The sequence below is a fragment of the Capra hircus genome, chromosome 14 (assembly GCF_001704415.2).
Source record: "Capra hircus breed San Clemente chromosome 14, ASM170441v1, whole genome shotgun sequence".
NCBI classification, from domain to species: Eukaryota; Metazoa; Chordata; class Mammalia; order Artiodactyla; family Bovidae; genus Capra; species Capra hircus.
Genome location: NC_030821.1, coordinates 88,892,978 through 88,909,491, shown reverse-complemented (window position 1 = coordinate 88,909,491; position 16,514 = coordinate 88,892,978). Strand labels below are relative to the sequence as shown.

Sequence of the window (16,514 nt, the reverse complement as noted above, 5' to 3'; positions counted from 1 at the left end):
TTATAACACGCTTTAAGCATAAGGGATGTGTCATAAGGGGAAAATGCATATCAGCAAACATGTCCAATTTCAGAAAAGATTCCTATTCAGGGAATTATTTTTGAGACAAATAGCTCCACACTAATGTATTTACTATGCATTTGTTACTTATGGCACTTTCAGTGCAAACTAGAAACATATTACTTTATTAAGAATATCTTATTAATAATAAGAAGAAATATATTAACCTTTAATAGATAAGTATTAGCTAGGTCATTCTCTGCATATGAGCAAAATTCCTGAATGACAGTTGAAAGATAATTGAAAATAGAGCATTTAGCATTTAATTGATCACAGAACATTTAGCATTTTATGCAGTCTTATAGATAGCATTCTGTAATTCAACTTTAAGAAAACATCAGAATCTTCAAATGAGTTCTAACAAATTTTTAAATGTGTTTTCAATATCTGAATATGTAAGCCTCTGGAGGACTCTGAGGGCTCATTAGTCTATAACAACTAAACACAATTCAGTGAAAAAAATTCCAAAAATGTTCTACTTCTTTCCAAATGATTTAATATAGATTTAATTGCTTCAGGATAATTCCTTTTCAAAACAGAACTAAAAACATGAATTTAATTTTGCATAATGCAGCAAAGAGTAAAACACTTGGAAACTCCTTAATTTACATTTAGACTTTACAGACTTTAAAAAGGATCAGCAATGATATCCAGAGGACAGCTTCCCAGCCCTGGGATGACTCACATTCACTGGCTTGATCTATTTGATGTATTAGTCATGCCTCCATCAACACAAAGGTATCCAGATGCGACCTTTTCTTTACATAATACAAAACAGACATTCAGTCAACTAATGACCCTTTGTTAAATGCCCTAAATTCCTAAACAAGTTCAAATAATTATATGGTAATCTACTTCATTAGTTATTATCAATCTTCTATCATTTATAGCCAAAAGATAAGAATAAAAAAGAGGTGTCAAAAACTGAATTGAGGGCCTAGCAAAACTTGAGGATTAGACCAAGCATCTTCCATATGCAATCTCATCTAATTCAGCACTTCACTACAGTACAGTCAAGCTCAGTGAAGTACTGTCCCTTGTCCAGGATGCTACGAGGTGGCTGAGTCACTCTCAGGACCCAAGGACATCTCATACCAAAATACACCTTTCATTTTAATTCAGTGACACACTTAGAAAAACTGAACACCTCTCTGATCTGTATTAGTTAATTGAATTGGTAAGAAATTTCCACAGGGCTGACAGGAACTAAAATATTCCAAGCCATTAATTTCATTAGTGTTTTGGGATAATTTTTTTTTTTTAACTACATGTCACATTCTGTTCTCCTGTACCCTGAAGGATAAGCATTTCTAACAACCCAAGAAGGGAAGTGGGGACACAGAACAGGTTCTCAGGTGAAGGTGTGGATTCAAACCCAGCTCATGGTATTTCAAAAAAGTAACAAATGTTGATTTTTTAAGAAACTATGATTTCAGATCCAAGAGCCAGATGACTTGATCTGTATTTGTAGGTAACACAGGTCAAACTGACTCTAAGGAACCCTGTATTTACTAACGTATTTCGTTTAACAATAAAACCACTTCTATTAGGAAATGAAGTATAGGAATACATGAAGTTGGAATCTAAATAAATGAAATTCCCATCTCAGTTTTGAAGAAAACTAATGTGTAGCACATTTATCTGCAACTAACACTAAAATTGGAATGATACACATGTGTACACACAGATTTTTCTGTTAATATTTTAATTTACTGCCTCCAAAAAAAGTTGCCATATAATGGAGTTTTCATTAATACTACATATCTGAGTCAGTCCCTGAATTGCTTGACAAAATTCTGAAATGGCAAAAGTAAAAATTAGGGCCTGTTACTTGGCCAGGCCTAAAATTTTAGTAGTATTCTACTATTACTATACATATAGATCATAATTAGGAATAAGTAACAGAAGCTCGAAATGACATCCAAATATTCTTCCTCTTTCTTGGAAAGACTTTGCATATGTTTCTCTTCAAACTGTGGAAAAAAGATTTGGAAAATGTCATTTCTGGATAAGAACTGCTAGAGCCAGAAGAAAAAAACACAGATAGAAATGAAGAAAATTTTAAAAAAAACAGGTAAAAATTGGCAAATTTTCTTACTACTGTTTTTGTAGACAGCTGTATATAGAAAGTTATATTTATTGCTAATCTATTATAATAAATGCATATGGAACTAACACTATTTCTCAATGACTCCATTCTTGTGCTTTTAAAAATGTTAGACAATACTTTGAGATAAGGAGCTGGCTAAATAACACCTTAATTGTACTGGAAATCTTATAAATGTTACTAACCTCAATTTATTGGTATATTTCTTATTTAAGTCTTATATTTTGTTTAGCTCACTTAACATTCATTTCAACCAATCTTTACTGAAGCTCTGATTAGACTGCTAGACAACTGGAAGACCAAGTCTGTACACTTGAAGAACTCACAAGACTAGCAGAGGAAGACAGAAAAATAAATGGAAATTTCAATGCCATATGATAGAAGCTAGAACTGAAGTACAGTGTGTGCAAAGGGCTATGGGTCCAGCCAAGGGGAAGGGCAAACTGACAAGATACCACTGACTCAGGAGATCTCTGTACATTCCGATACAGGGTGGGCTCACAGCATTCAAAAAGGAAGTAAGAGCCAGGAGGCTAAAGAAGCAAGGGAAAAGTGAGTAAAAGAGTGATGAGGCAAAAAAAAAAGTAGAATGAAATGAAAACACTTGAAATCGAAGAGACACAGAAATTGCTCTGGATTTGTGCCTACAAGCTCAAACACATACACACACACATACAGGCTAGACTTTATACAGGCACATGGTGAGACTTCCTTTGGGTGGATGATTATCAAGGATTAGCAGGGGCAGAATGAAAAGACAAGGAAGTGTGTGTGTTCAGATTTCCTGGAATCTATACAGGGATCCCAACTCCCTGCACATAAGTAGCGCCATTGATGTTAAGTAGGAAACAAAGCTTCCATTAAGGCTTATTACATGATTTAGACACCCTGGTATGCAATTTCTCTCTCTTAACTCTTTTAATTATTTAAGTGAAGTAGTAAGAAATAAGATCATATATGATCTTTTATACTTTAGCTATATAGTCCAGGATCATCTGTGGTAAAAGAAAGGTATAAAACATATTAAAGACCTCATGAATAAATACCAGTCTTGCCCCTACTCACATCTGAAAAAGAGGTAAACAGCAATGTTACTTTAGTTTTCTTTTAAAAACAGGTATATAGACTGTACATAAACAGTTCTTTAATAACTGCCTGAAATAAGACACTATTTTCAAGAGAGTCCCTTTTGCTGATTTACTAGACTTTCAAAATTAAACATAAAAATTAGGAAATGACAGCTAAGTTTCTATAATCACATGGCACCCTCAAATCTGTGAAATATGATCTTAAATAAGAATATATTTAAATATAATAAAATTCACACTTTAATAAAGCATTATTTAACAATTTACTTTTATAATATATTCAAGATAACACCTGTAATTGTCAGTGTTGTCATTTCAAACAGTAATAGTCTTCTTACTGTTTTCTGGCTAAGAAATTCTTAAGTACATGAATGTTTGCTAACAAACATCTTAGTAGAAATCCTATCTCAAAACTGACATTCTATTGCTGGGAGCCTATAGTTTTCTCAAATACAACTAAATATGATAACTCCCATGGTCAGATACAAAATATTCAGTATTCAGCATCTCTTTTACCATCACTAGCAGCATTACATAAAAAATTCTGAAAGTGTATCCACTGAGCCTAAAGACCATTCTGTCAAATCTGTGCCACCTCTGTGACATAATACACTGGAAAATACTTCTACTCAAGGCTTCTGAGTCAGTACTGAAAACAGCAAATAAAATGGGAGGCAAAAACTATGGAAGATAAACTTGTAAATATTCCCCTTATGATTTACAGGATAGTTTACTTTTCACAGAAAATAGAAATCATAAAGTAATATACAAGTGGGACTTTTAAAATCCCATTTTAGAAGTTGAGATTACATGTTACCAAACAAAATGAAGACATTCTGGAATTAAATTAGATACGAGTAGCACCACTGTATGTAATTATTACATACAGCCTTCAAGCCCTGTGAATATCATTATGTGGTAGTTTATTCAAAATAGTATTAAACAATTCTTTCATAAGATTTTACATATCATTTGTATTGACTAAGATTTAATGTACTTTTTGCATAATTTGACTAAATTAAGCATCTGCAGATTTTCACATTCCTTTCCTACAATGTAACATGGCCTGAAAGGCCTTCTTTGAATGAAGTAAGGAGTACTATATACATATTTTATAGGAATTACTTACAAATGCATCAGCCACAATTATGTCATCAGGAATTACTTATCCTTATCTTTCTGACTCAGAACACCTAAGCAATTCAAGAGCACAAATGTAGAAGACAGAGGATATAGGCTGTACAATTCTACTGATAGAGCACACACTCTTCCCCTATTATATAAACTTTTCCTCTTCAGCTCTATTAACATGTTAACAATTTTAAAACAATCACTGATTTCTCTATGGAGGCATTTCTTTCTCATTTCACCAGCTAATTAGCCAAAAGAAGCATATATCCTCCCCCAGGATTCAAACATCTAATGTCTAAAATCACTCTTAGTCATTTACTGAAACGAATGACAATCTAGTCCAACTTCTATAAATCTCAGCCCTTTCCTAACCCACACCTCATGATCATGACTAGCAAAATCTCTAAAAATCATACTCAGTGAGCACACAACAACTTTGGTTTTGTCACTTGCTACCATTCACAAAAAAAAAAGGGTTGTATATATACCAAGATTCTTTTTCCACTGTCATCAGCAGTCAATTTGATGATAAAATTTTAACCACTGAAGATACAAATTTTCTCCATTTTCTTAGAACAGCAATAAAACAGACAAGCAAAACCTAGATTCTGGTGTTAATTGTCTTATTAGCCAGCTTATAACATCACACTTTCCTCATGTACTATAGCTTCTTATTCTAAGGGACACTAATCGGTTTTAAATGGTGTTAAATACCATCCCTGCAGTTGCAAGTGCTTCTCTGGGATTTTTACTAGAGAAAAGAACTCCTGTAATTTAAAACCACTTTGCTTTCTTCAGTCACAGCTGTTAGGGAAACACTGACCTGTAGAAATCTTAAAGGTTTTTTACCCTTCTCCCAGCACCATTAGTCTGAATTTATTTTCTAAGGCTTCTTTGCCCCGAGTGCCATGCCTCTTCCATAATTCCCATCCCCCAAAAGGCTTTCAGCAGAAAAATCAAGGCTTTTTGCTGGTTAAGCCGTTTTCTTTTTTTTTTCCCCACCGCCCCCCGCCCCCTTACAAAACCTTGGCTACTCTTAAAATTCTCCAACAACGTGTCAATTTTATGTTGGCCACAAAGACAACTTCTGTTGGGGGAGGAGAGCAAGGAGGGACTGGAGCTTGGCTGTCCCTTTCCACAGACAGAGATCTTTGTGGCAATCAGAAAACATTTCCTGCATAAAAATTCAACACGCACTCTGGGTGCAGGGTTGGGGAGCAAGAGAGGCTAGATACCAGCCGTGCCCTCAAATGAACAGAATGCATCCCCTAACCTTCCAAAGGGGAAGGCCGTTTTCGCAAAATGTGCCAGCTTTCCAGCCTTATTAAACATAATCCACAATGTCAGATCCTGGGGCAGCTTCCCCACTAGTCTGGGTGAAGTTATAAATCACTCCTGTACTTTCCCCTTTTCTTCTGCATTTCCGCTGCACGGCTTTCCACCTAGCTCGGCTCTGACAAGCTCAAGAGGGGACCAAGAAGACAGAACCAAAAGTCATGCTAACAGGGTACCAGGTCTTGCAGGACCTGCCTGTGTTCATTTGTAACCTCACAGTCACACTTCCAGTGGGCTTCTGTTGACCAAGAGCCTGTATGGGACTCACTGTGCAAAGCATCTTTGACACAATGCTGGGTCTCTGGGGGGAGGGGCACCCTTGCCATCCCATGTGGGGGAGTAATTTGGTCCACATCGACATGCCACTGAATCTGTGTCACCTCTCAGTAGCTTTCCCAACCCAGAAAGAGGCCACAGATGAGACAGTGGGCTGAAGCCCCAGCGAGAAGCTTACAGATCCACTCCCAGGTCTGTGAGTGTCTCTGTCTCCCCCAGGGGCTGCAGCCTAAGAAAGCAATAGCATCACCCCCCGAGCCACCCACCTCCATCTCAAACTGACTCCACGTTTTTGCACCTATTTTCCCCTGAACATTCCCACTGGCATCTAAGAGCAGGTTGCTGAGCACCACCCCACCCTGCCACCCATCTAAAACCTTGAAACATAAAACTAGCTTGAGAGACCAGTGAGGACCACAAATCAATCCAGAGGTGACCCAGGGACATGGCAAGTATCCGGCTGGCATGGGCCACAGCACGTTTCCGCCCTGTCGCCCCCCGCCCCCGCCCAGGCACCCCCTCTTGGCTGACCTTACCTTCTTTGGGCGGTCGCTTGGCCTCCCTGGTAAGATTGCAGACCTGGGTGGTTTGCAGCTCTTGGGTCAGGCAGCCCTCAGTCTGCTCATTCAGGGGCAACACCACGTTATTTAACAAAACCAGCGCCTGGTCGTCGAGCCCCCACTCTCCCAAGTGCTGAGGGCAGGTGCACTTTGTATACATGATCCCGCAGGACTCCGTTCTCCCATTTTCTGACTTTAAGCAGCTCTCCAACCAAGTGCATAACACATGACAACCAAACTGGCTCGGGCTCACCTTGTTCAACACCAAAAATTCAAAAAAAGATTTCTGATCTTCTTCCCCTTTTTTCTGTAATCCTGGGAAATCGGTTGGAAAGACCCGACGTATTTGAATAAAATTTTTGTCATACTGTAGAAAAACGAAAGCATTCTTGGATTCGCAGAGTTGCATTATAGAATGATTCTTTCTTAAAAGATCCTTGATTTTTTCATGGGAAAAATGATCAAACTGATAAGCCAGGAGGGAAAAGTTAGAGCAGCTAAGGTCCTTTTTGGAAAATTTCAGGTAAATGCTATATTTGGTTGGATCTGGATTTTCCAGCGTCCAAGTGCAGTTTGTAAAGTTTTTGGGAAACATTTCACTTACAGAATACGATCCATAAATGACTCCCTTCACCAAAGTTGAACACCAGAAGTCTTGGGCAGCATTAAATCCAAACATAACCAGGAGATAGGTGGAAAATATATAAATCAGCAGGTTACGAACAGCCTTCATCCTATGTCATTTGGCCTGTAAAAATGGCAATGAAAACATAAAATGCAAGGAAGAGTCTACGCACATTGATAAAAAGAAACTCCTTCCAATATTACAGCCAGCTGTTTTCAAGATTTCAGTAAAAAAGCGTTTTTTAAAAAGGGCAGGTAATTTTTTTATAATGCCATAAAACTATCTGTTGCTGTGTGAACAGCGCCCTCACGTGGTCCTTCGCAATGGCCAAATTCTCTACATTCAATTTAAAAATAATATTCAATAGATTACTAATAGGAATGCTCTTATCTACCAACATTTCCTTCAAGTACATTATGATTCTATTGAAAGAAGAGGAAAACTCTGCTTTTTAAATACAACAACCTAAATTTTAATTTCTGAGATATTGTTAAGTAACCTAGACAAACCTTTTCTCCCCCTCAGCTCTCTGCCTGCAGTAAACAACATCACACAAAATCTGATAATCTGGGAACAGCTGTCGTCATATTATTTCTTTTCTTTTAAATATGAAAAGCACGTATAACAAATGATACCTCAATTTTAAAAGCACAAATGATAATTGGTTGCAGCTGAAACACCATCGCCCAAATGCTCCTACTTGTCTTTGCAGGGGCCACTATGTGAACTGATGGGAAATTCCTATGCAAAACTACAGGCATTCATGTAGATTAATAGAATTTGTAAACTATCATCCAAGAAAGGGCAGATACAGAAGGAAGACTTGCTTTCGGACATCATCATTGAGAACCACGACTTAAGGCAGTCATTTCAATGTGACATGCCTCCTGGGATATATAAAGTAGACCATTGTATTAGTATCTGTTTCCAAAGGCGGTACTAGTGAATAATCCCAGAACCACAGGAACTGATATGGTTTCAGTCTTTTTTTTTTTTTTTTATTAGGGTGATTTTACCTAGAGTTATCTACTGTAATTTAACATTTACACATGGTAGATATAAGAATTAGCATTGTCTCTTCTAGCAGATTTCAATTACTGAATTGTTGCTACGTCTCCAATAACAGCGCCAAAGCTCTTTTCTTTTCCCCCTCTATTTTTTAACTTGGCCTTACATAATACAGTAATTCTTGGTTATATTTACCTCTGTAAGTTGTTATCCAAAAGTAACTTGAATCTTTTTCAGCTTTAACCTTTAAGAAGTTATTTCTTAGAATAAATGACACTGCTTTTTTGCTTAGCCTTTGAGCTGAGAAAAGTGATGCCAAGTTAATTTTAAAAGTCTTTAGGCTGCAGTCTCTTCCACTGTTCTGTAAACAGAGACAGACATACAGACATATAGATAGTTAAGACTTTTCATGTCTTTGCCTGGGTCCTCTCTGAACCAAAGGATAAAACCCTCTTCCTCCCCATTGCATAACACACACCAATGCATGCACACAAAATCCAGTTTTGAAGTCCCTGAAGACAGATCTGCAATCCCCAGATCATGATTCCAATTCTATGTCTTCATATAAGCAAAAACAACTCCAATTCTAAATCTCCATATAGCAGCAGTTTAAAATAACATCAGAATTGCTGGGACTATCAAAACAGTGTTCTCTGATTCAAACATACAGCTCCATGAATAATGCATTTTCTTCTTGAGAAAATAAAGCCAAAGAGGATGTAAAGGTTAAAAAATAGGGAAAGTTCTGGGAAATTCTAGAAATAATCCCCCCCTTTTCCCCCTGCTGTAGCACTTTGCAGGCAATGCAGGTCTGCGCAGTGTTCTTCAGGATAGAGTGTAGGCGTTGAGCCCAATGTGACAGTGAGTGTCTAAATTAGGAATTCCATCCATGAAAGGGGGCTTCATTTTATAATCACTAACTCAAAAAGAGGTCGTATTTCTTTTCCTAATGAAACCCGGTACTTTTGCTTCCATCTATTTGACAGTGCATGTCTGCATTGCTGTGCCCATCAAGGATGAGAAACAGTGGATAAAAGGCTCTGATTTCATTCTTCGAGCCTGCTCAAGAAAGCCCCCTCAATATAACGCTCTTTATTTCCATCACTGGTATACTCCTTCGCATACGGAGTCTTCTTTTATTCTACATAATCACAAATGGATCGCCGAACTCTGTTACCCCCACCACCACCTCCATCCCCCGCCAGTCCCCGACTGCAGGGCCACTTCCAACAATTACATCTTTCTCTTTAAGAAAGAAAGAACCGGGTTGCGGGTGTGTAAGGGGCCCGGCCTCCGAGGATTCAAGGATGTGCCATTTATTTATTTATTTGTCTCCTGCTGAGAGGCAAACTGGCGTTTAGTTTAGCTCCCCTCAAAACTGATTTTCTGGGTGACACTTTAGTTTAGTCGAACATAGACGGCGCCATCACTCCACTGATTTTTTTTTTTTTTTCTTTTTCCCCCAATAGAAGACCCACGGCCTCCCCTTATCTTAACTTCCTTTTAACCTAACATTTCCCCCCACAAAACGACCCCGATCACACGCAACCTCCGGATGTTCCAGGTCTCTCAGCCTATCCCTCCTGACCGAGCACATCTCTGGAAAATGAGACTTGCCTAACTTTTCAACTGCGGCGTTTAAGTCAATGGAGACCGTCAGGTCTGCTCGCAGCCCCTCCATCCGCCAGCAACAGCCTTGCCTTTCCCGATCCTTCCTCCGCAACACCCCCTCCCCGGGGGGAAAGCTGGTGGCTAGCGACCCTGGCGGAGGGAAGGTGACCCCCGGACCCCAGTCCTTACCTTCCTCTCGGAACGCTCGGGGCGCCTAAGGCAGCAGCGCAGACACGCGTCCCAGCAACAACGACGGAGAGACGCCCCTTCGGTCCCGAGCCCCGGAGCCCATCTTTCCCCGGCTGAGCTTAGAAAATCAGGATGGATTTTTTTTTTTTTAACGCGCACATAAGAGAAGTAAAAGAACGCGGGGATCGGGGGTGGGGGGAGAGAGAATCAAAGAGGGGAGGGCTGGAGGAATAAAAGCCCCCCAGGAACCCGGAGCCTACGCCGTAGCCAAGTGAATCCAACCTCCCACCGAGGCGCCGGCGGGAGCGGGGAGAGCCCCCCGAAGACAGACGCTAAGGAATTAAAAAAAAAAAAAAGGAAGTGGCTTCATAGCCACTGGAGCTGTTTTTCCAGACCTGCCCCCCCCTCCCCCCGCCCCCAGCAAAGCAATCGGCCAGGAAGCGCGCCGAGCAGAGGCGGCGGCGCGGCCGATGCGCCGGGGCGGCGGGTTCACTCCGCGGGCGCCCGCGGCCGCCTCGGGAGGCTGGGGCTCCTGCCTTCCCCTCTTCCCGTTCTCCTCCCGCCCCTCCGTCTCCCCCCGCCCCCCAGCCCGCAGGTACTGATAAGAGGAGCGGGGTAGAAAAAAAAAGAGCCTTGGCTGGGGATGCTGGTGATGTCGGAGAGCCGTGTGAATGCCCGGCGAGGAGGGAGGCGAGAGGGGAGCCAGATAGTAAAGCTCTGTGTCGGGCGTGCGCGCGCGACGCTCGCTCTCCCGGGCGCGCGGCGGCCGGAGCGCGCGGCCCCCCAGGCGCGCGGCGGGCCCCGCGTGTGCTCGGCGGCGCGCGCGTGCGGCGCGGTGCGCCCGGAGGCGGCCCGGGGCCAGCACCGGAGCTCCTCCTGGCGGGGCGCGGGCGGCGGGAGGGTCGCGCGCGGGGGGACGGAGGGCGGCGCGCCAACCTCCGGGCCGCGGTGCCCCTCACGTTACCGCTGCTTCCAGCCCGCACATCCCGGGAGCGCGGCTGTCTGCGCCTGGGAGGTCTGTGCACCTGCAGTTCCCAGCGCCGCTGCCGGCGGGGACTGATCGCCCTAGGGAGGCCAGGCCCGGGCTGCGGAGCGCGGGAAGGCGACCCCCGGGGCTGGGGCGAAACTGCCGCACTAGGTCGCCTTTCTGTCTCTCTGTCTCTCTCTCTCTTTTTTTTTTTTCCCCAGCGCCGACCTGTCGCAGCTTTTCCTTTCCGCACCTGGACTCGGAGGGATGGATCTCCCACCGCGGAGGGGGCAGGTCTCGTCCCCCGCAAACGGCGCGCGTACCCGGGAGGAACAATACTAGTTAGTGTTTTTTTTCCTCTGCGAGTCTGCAATTAACATCTTACTCGTTCTGGCTGATACCGCAACCGAGGTTGGGCGTCTGCTTTGCTTTCTTCATGGCGATGGGATCGTGCCTCTGGGGTCGAAACTTTTGTTTTCTTAATGCATCCAGTTCTTTTTCGAGTTTCCCTAGTAACAGTTTGGGCACGGGGGTGACAAGGAGGAAAGGACTGGAGGAGGAGAAGCGACCAGATTCTCGATTTAGCAGGAAAAGAGGGGTAAATGTCTGCCACTCCCCACCTTGGTGTTCTTGCCTCCTGGACAGTTGGCTGACAAGTATTTGATGAACTAGCTTCCAGTAAGTGCAGCTAAAGGTTATGTGCCTACCGGGTATGCCTCTACTTGTAAAACGCGATTGGTACTTTGCAAAACAGGTGATAAAATAGTGCGTTGATGGAAGAGACCATGCTGGGGTAATTCATACAACGTGTGGAGTCTTCCTCTGGGTGAGTTGCTTGAGCGGCAGGTGAAGTTGAATAAAACACATTTCCATCATTTTCTCTCCTTACTTCTGCATTTTTTTCTTCCTCATGTTGTTCCTCACTCCTGGGTCGATTGGATAGCCGGGAACATCATTTTAAAAGAGAATTGTAGTGAAAACAGGAAGGTGTCCACGATCTGTTCACAGGAGTTGTCTGAAATGTTAAAACTGGTCCTTTACTGCTTAATACATATTAATAGGGTGACCCTCTTTAAGGCTTTTTCTTTTGGGACAAATGTTCAGAATAACACTCTGTAAGGGAAACAGTTAATCATTCCCCATCCAGCCGACTTTAACTGTGTTCCAGGAAAATTCACTGCCGAGAGCTGCCTGGGTGGCGTTTTGGTTTTGTGTCGTTTTGGGTTCGTTTCAATATTTTTTATTCATTTAAGAGACTGTGAAAGGAAAATAAGGTTATGTCCGGGGCGTAATCCAAAACATTGTGTTTTCAGCAAACACATTTTTTTTAATAATAATAAAAAAATTAACAATACAAAGAAGCAGCACACATTTCATTTATTTCAACTTCCACAGAGATTGTGATTATGATACTTGCAAGACATTTCGGTCAATTCTGTTATTTTGCCAGAAGCGAAAAATAAAGAGACTAATGGCATGCAAAATAAATGGAGAAAAGGAGAATGTTGCGTATGATTTGTACATAAAAAGGAACCAATCTGAGGTTTAAATATACTTCTACTTTGCAACTAGAGGTTTCTCACATTATCTTAAATGGTGATTTAGTCGTTTCTTTCAAAATCTTGGGGGCCTCACGACAGTGACATGAGAATAACAGCCAAAAGGAACAATTTAAAAAGCCTTCATCCTGAAGGGAAAGGAGCACTCCCTCCCAGGGTCATTTATATTCCAGAGCAATGCTGGGCTGGGTTAGGGAGAAAGCCACCCTTAATAAAGCACTTCACCCTTCACACCGTCTCCCATAACCTTCATAAATTGCAGGCTACAGAGCCGGCCTGATGATCATCCTGCTGAGGTATATTTATAGCAGATGATTTGTGGATGATAAATATGCCAAGCAAGTGGCGGGCTCCAGTAACCCTAGGCTGGTCTGATTTGCTCAGGGAGTCAGAATCAAGACTCACCAAAAGAACGGTACGTGGAGAAATCTGGTCTCTGGCCCCTGACAACAGCACAGTCCCAAGAGAACCCAAGGGAGAACCACCCTGCTCCCGTCTGCAGAGTTCCACCAGGCGACGGCACTGCTGATACACAGACTCCAGCCCCCACCCCAAAAAAGGAGTGCAGCAGTTGAGACTCTCTGTCCTGTGTCTTTCTTGGGATTGGACTATTTCATACTTTAATGCAATTTAAATTCACTATTTCAAAGAATAATCATCAGCCTTTCCGTGGCCTTTCACAAGAGACACAGTTTCAGTCCCTGGGTTGGGAAGATCCCCTGGAGAAGGAAATGGCAACCCACTCCAGTATTCTCGCCTGTCAAATTCCATGGACAGAGGAGCCTAGTGGGCTACAGTCCATGTGTGGGGTCACAGAGTCAGACATGACTGAACAAGCACTCATGGTACTCTTGCCTCTAAACTGCCAGATTAATGTATAAAGTAATTTTCATTTAAGTAACCCAGATAACCACAATGATGTGGACTTTCACCTAAACCCAGACATTCTAGAGTATGAAGTCAAGTGGGCTTAGGAAGAATTACTATGAACACAGGATTGTTGGTATCTAAAGCCTAGCTTGAAGGATTTTGAGCATTATGTTGATAACATGTGAAATGACTGCGATTGTACAGCAGTATGAACATTCTTTGACATTGCTTTTCTTTGGGATTGGAATGAAAACTGACCTTTTCCCGTCCTTGGCCACTGCTGAGTCCTTCAAATTTGCTGACATATTGAGTACAGCACATTAACAGCATCATATTTAGGATTTGAAATAGCTCAGCTGGAATTCCATCACCTCCACTAGCTTTGTTCATAGTAATGCTTTCTAAGCCCACTTGACTTCACTCCAGGATGTCCAACTGTAGGTGAATGACCATACTGTTATGGTTATTTGGGTCATTAAGACCTTTTTTGTATAGTTCTTTGGTGTATTCTTGCCATCTCTTCTTAATCTCTTCCTCTTCTGTTTTGACCATACCATTTCTGTCCTTTGTTTTGCTCATCCTTGCATGAAATTTTCCCTTAGTATTTCCAATTTTCTTGAAAAGATCTCTAGTCTTTTCCATACTATTATTTTCCTCTATTTCTTTGCATTTTTCATTTAAGAAAGCCTTTTTAAAAGTATTTATTTATTTTAATTACTAATTAAAGGCTAATTACTTTACAATATTGTGATGGTTTTTGCCATATATCATCATGAATCAGCCATGGGTGTACATGTGTCCCCTACCCTGAACCTCGTCCCTCCTCCTCCCCACCCCATCCCTCTGGGTTATCCCAGAGCACCAGCTTTGGGTGCCCTGCTTCGTGCTTTGAACTTGCACTGATCATCTGTTTTACATATGGTGATATACGTGTTTCAGTGTTATTCTCTCATATCATCCCACCCTCACCTTCTCCCACAGAGTCCAAAAATGTGTTCTTTACATCTGTATTTTTTTTGCTGTCTTGCATATAGGGTCATCAATGCCATCTTTCTAAATTCCACATATATGCATTAATATACTGTATTGGTGTTTCTCTTTTTGGCTTGCTTCACTCTGTATGATAGGCTCCAGTTTCATCTGCCTCATTAAAACTGACTTAAATGTATTCTTTTTTATAGCTGAGTAATACTCCACTGTGTATCTGTACCACAACTTCCTTATCCGTTCATCTACCAATGGACGTCTACGTTGCTTCCATGTCCTGGCTATTATAAACAGTGCTGTGATGAACATTGCGGTACACATATCTCTTTCAATTCTGGTTTCTTCAGTGTATATGCCCAGCAGTGGGATTGCTGTGTCCTATCGCAGTTCTATTTCCAGTTTTTAAAGGAATCTCCACACCGTTCTCCATAGTGGCTGTACTAGTTTGCATTCCCACCAACATTGTAAGAAGGTACCTTATACAACCTCTCCAGCATTTATTATTTGTAGACTTTTTGACGGCAGCCATTCTGACCAGCATGAGATGATACCTCATTGTGGTTTTGGTTTGCATTTCTCTGATAATGAGTGATGTTGAGCATCTTTTCATGTGTTTGTTAGCCATCTGTATGTCTTCTTTGGAGAAATGTCTGTTTAGTTCTTTGGCCCATTTTTTGATTGGGTCATTTATTTTTCTGGAATTGAGCTGCAGGAGCTGCTTGTATATTTTTGAGATTAATTCTTTGTCAGTTGCTTCTTTAGCTATTATTTTCTCCCATTCTGAAGGCTGTCTTTTCACCTTTCTTATAGTTTCCTTCATTGTGCAAAACGTTTTAAGTTTAATTAGGTCTGATTTGTTTATTTTTGCTTTTATTTCCATTACTCTGGGGAGAATCCTGCTGTGATTTATGTCAGAGAGTGTTTTGCCCTTGTTTTCCTCTAGGAGTTTTATAGTGTTCCATTTAGGTCTTTAATCCATTTTGAGTTTATTTTTGTGTATAGTGTTAGAACGTGTTCTAGTTTCATTCTTTTACAAGTGGTTGACCAGTTTTCCCAGCACTTGTTAAAGAGATTGTCTTTTCTCCATTGTATATTCTTGCCTCCTTTGTCAAAGATAAGGTGTCCATAGGTGTTTGGATTTGTCTCTGGGCTTTCTATTTTGTTCCATTGATCCATTTTTCTGTCTTTGTGCCAGTACCATACTGTCTTGATGACTGTAGCTTTGTAGAATAGTCTGAAGCCCAGCAGGTTGATTCCTCAAGTTCCATTCTTCTTTCTGAAGATTGCTTTGGCTATTTGAGGTTTTTTGTATTTCCATACAAACTGTGAAATTATTTGTTCTAGTTCTCTGAAAAAATACTGTTGGTAGCTTGATAGGGATTACATTGAATCTATAGAGTGCTTTGGGTAGAATACTCATTTTCACTATACTGATTCTTCCAATCCATGAACATGGTATATTTCTCCATCTATTTGTGTCATCTTTGATTTCTTTCATCAGTGTTTTATAGTTTTCTATATGTACCATAGCTTTCTTATCCATTTGTTTGCTGATGGGCATCTAGATTGCTTCCATGTCCTGGCTATTGTAAACAGTGCTGTGATAAACATTGGGGTACACATGCCTCTTTCAATTCTGGTTTCCTCGGTCTGTATACCTAGCAGTGGGATTGCTGGGTCATATGGCAGTTCTATTTCCAATTTTTGAAGGCATCTCCACACTGTTCTTCATAGTGGCTGTACGCACTACATACCCTCTCCAGCATTTATTGTTTGTAGACTTTTTGATAGCAGCCATTCTGACTGGCGTGAAATGGCACCTCATGGTACCCCAATGTTCATCACAGCACTGTTTATAATAGCCAGGACATGGAAGCAACTTAGATGCCCATCGGCAGATGAATTAATAAGAAAGCTGTGGTACATATACACAATGCATTGTTAGTCAGCTATTAAAAATAATGTATTTGAATCAGTTCTAATGAGGTGGATGAAAACTGGAGCCTATTATACAGAGTGAAATAAGTCAGAAAGAAAAACACCAAAACAGTATACTAACGCATATATATGGAATTTAGAGAGATGGTAATGATGACCCTATATGTGAGACAGCAAAAGAGGCACAGATGTAAAGAACAGTC

The 16,514-nt window shown here is 41.3% G+C and overlaps 1 protein-coding gene across 2 annotated transcripts in view; it reads right to left on the bottom strand.

The window, feature by feature from the left end:
• ADGRB3 (adhesion G protein-coupled receptor B3) overlaps positions 1–10,483 on the bottom strand; it is an 883,764-nt gene extending 873,281 nt beyond the window's left edge. Inside the window, exons 1-3 of one of the 2 annotated variants that reach the window (XM_005688755.3) lie at positions 9,991–10,483; positions 8,386–8,551; positions 6,534–7,305 (exon numbers count right to left, since the gene is read on the bottom strand). In XM_005688755.3, the coding sequence (XP_005688812.1) occupies positions 6,534–7,290 (757 nt within the window). In that variant the 5' untranslated portion in view covers positions 7,291–7,305; positions 8,386–8,551; positions 9,991–10,483. The remainder of the gene's footprint in view (positions 1–6,533; positions 7,306–8,385; positions 8,552–9,990) is intronic. The other variant, XM_018058811.1, reaches the window with a different exon arrangement.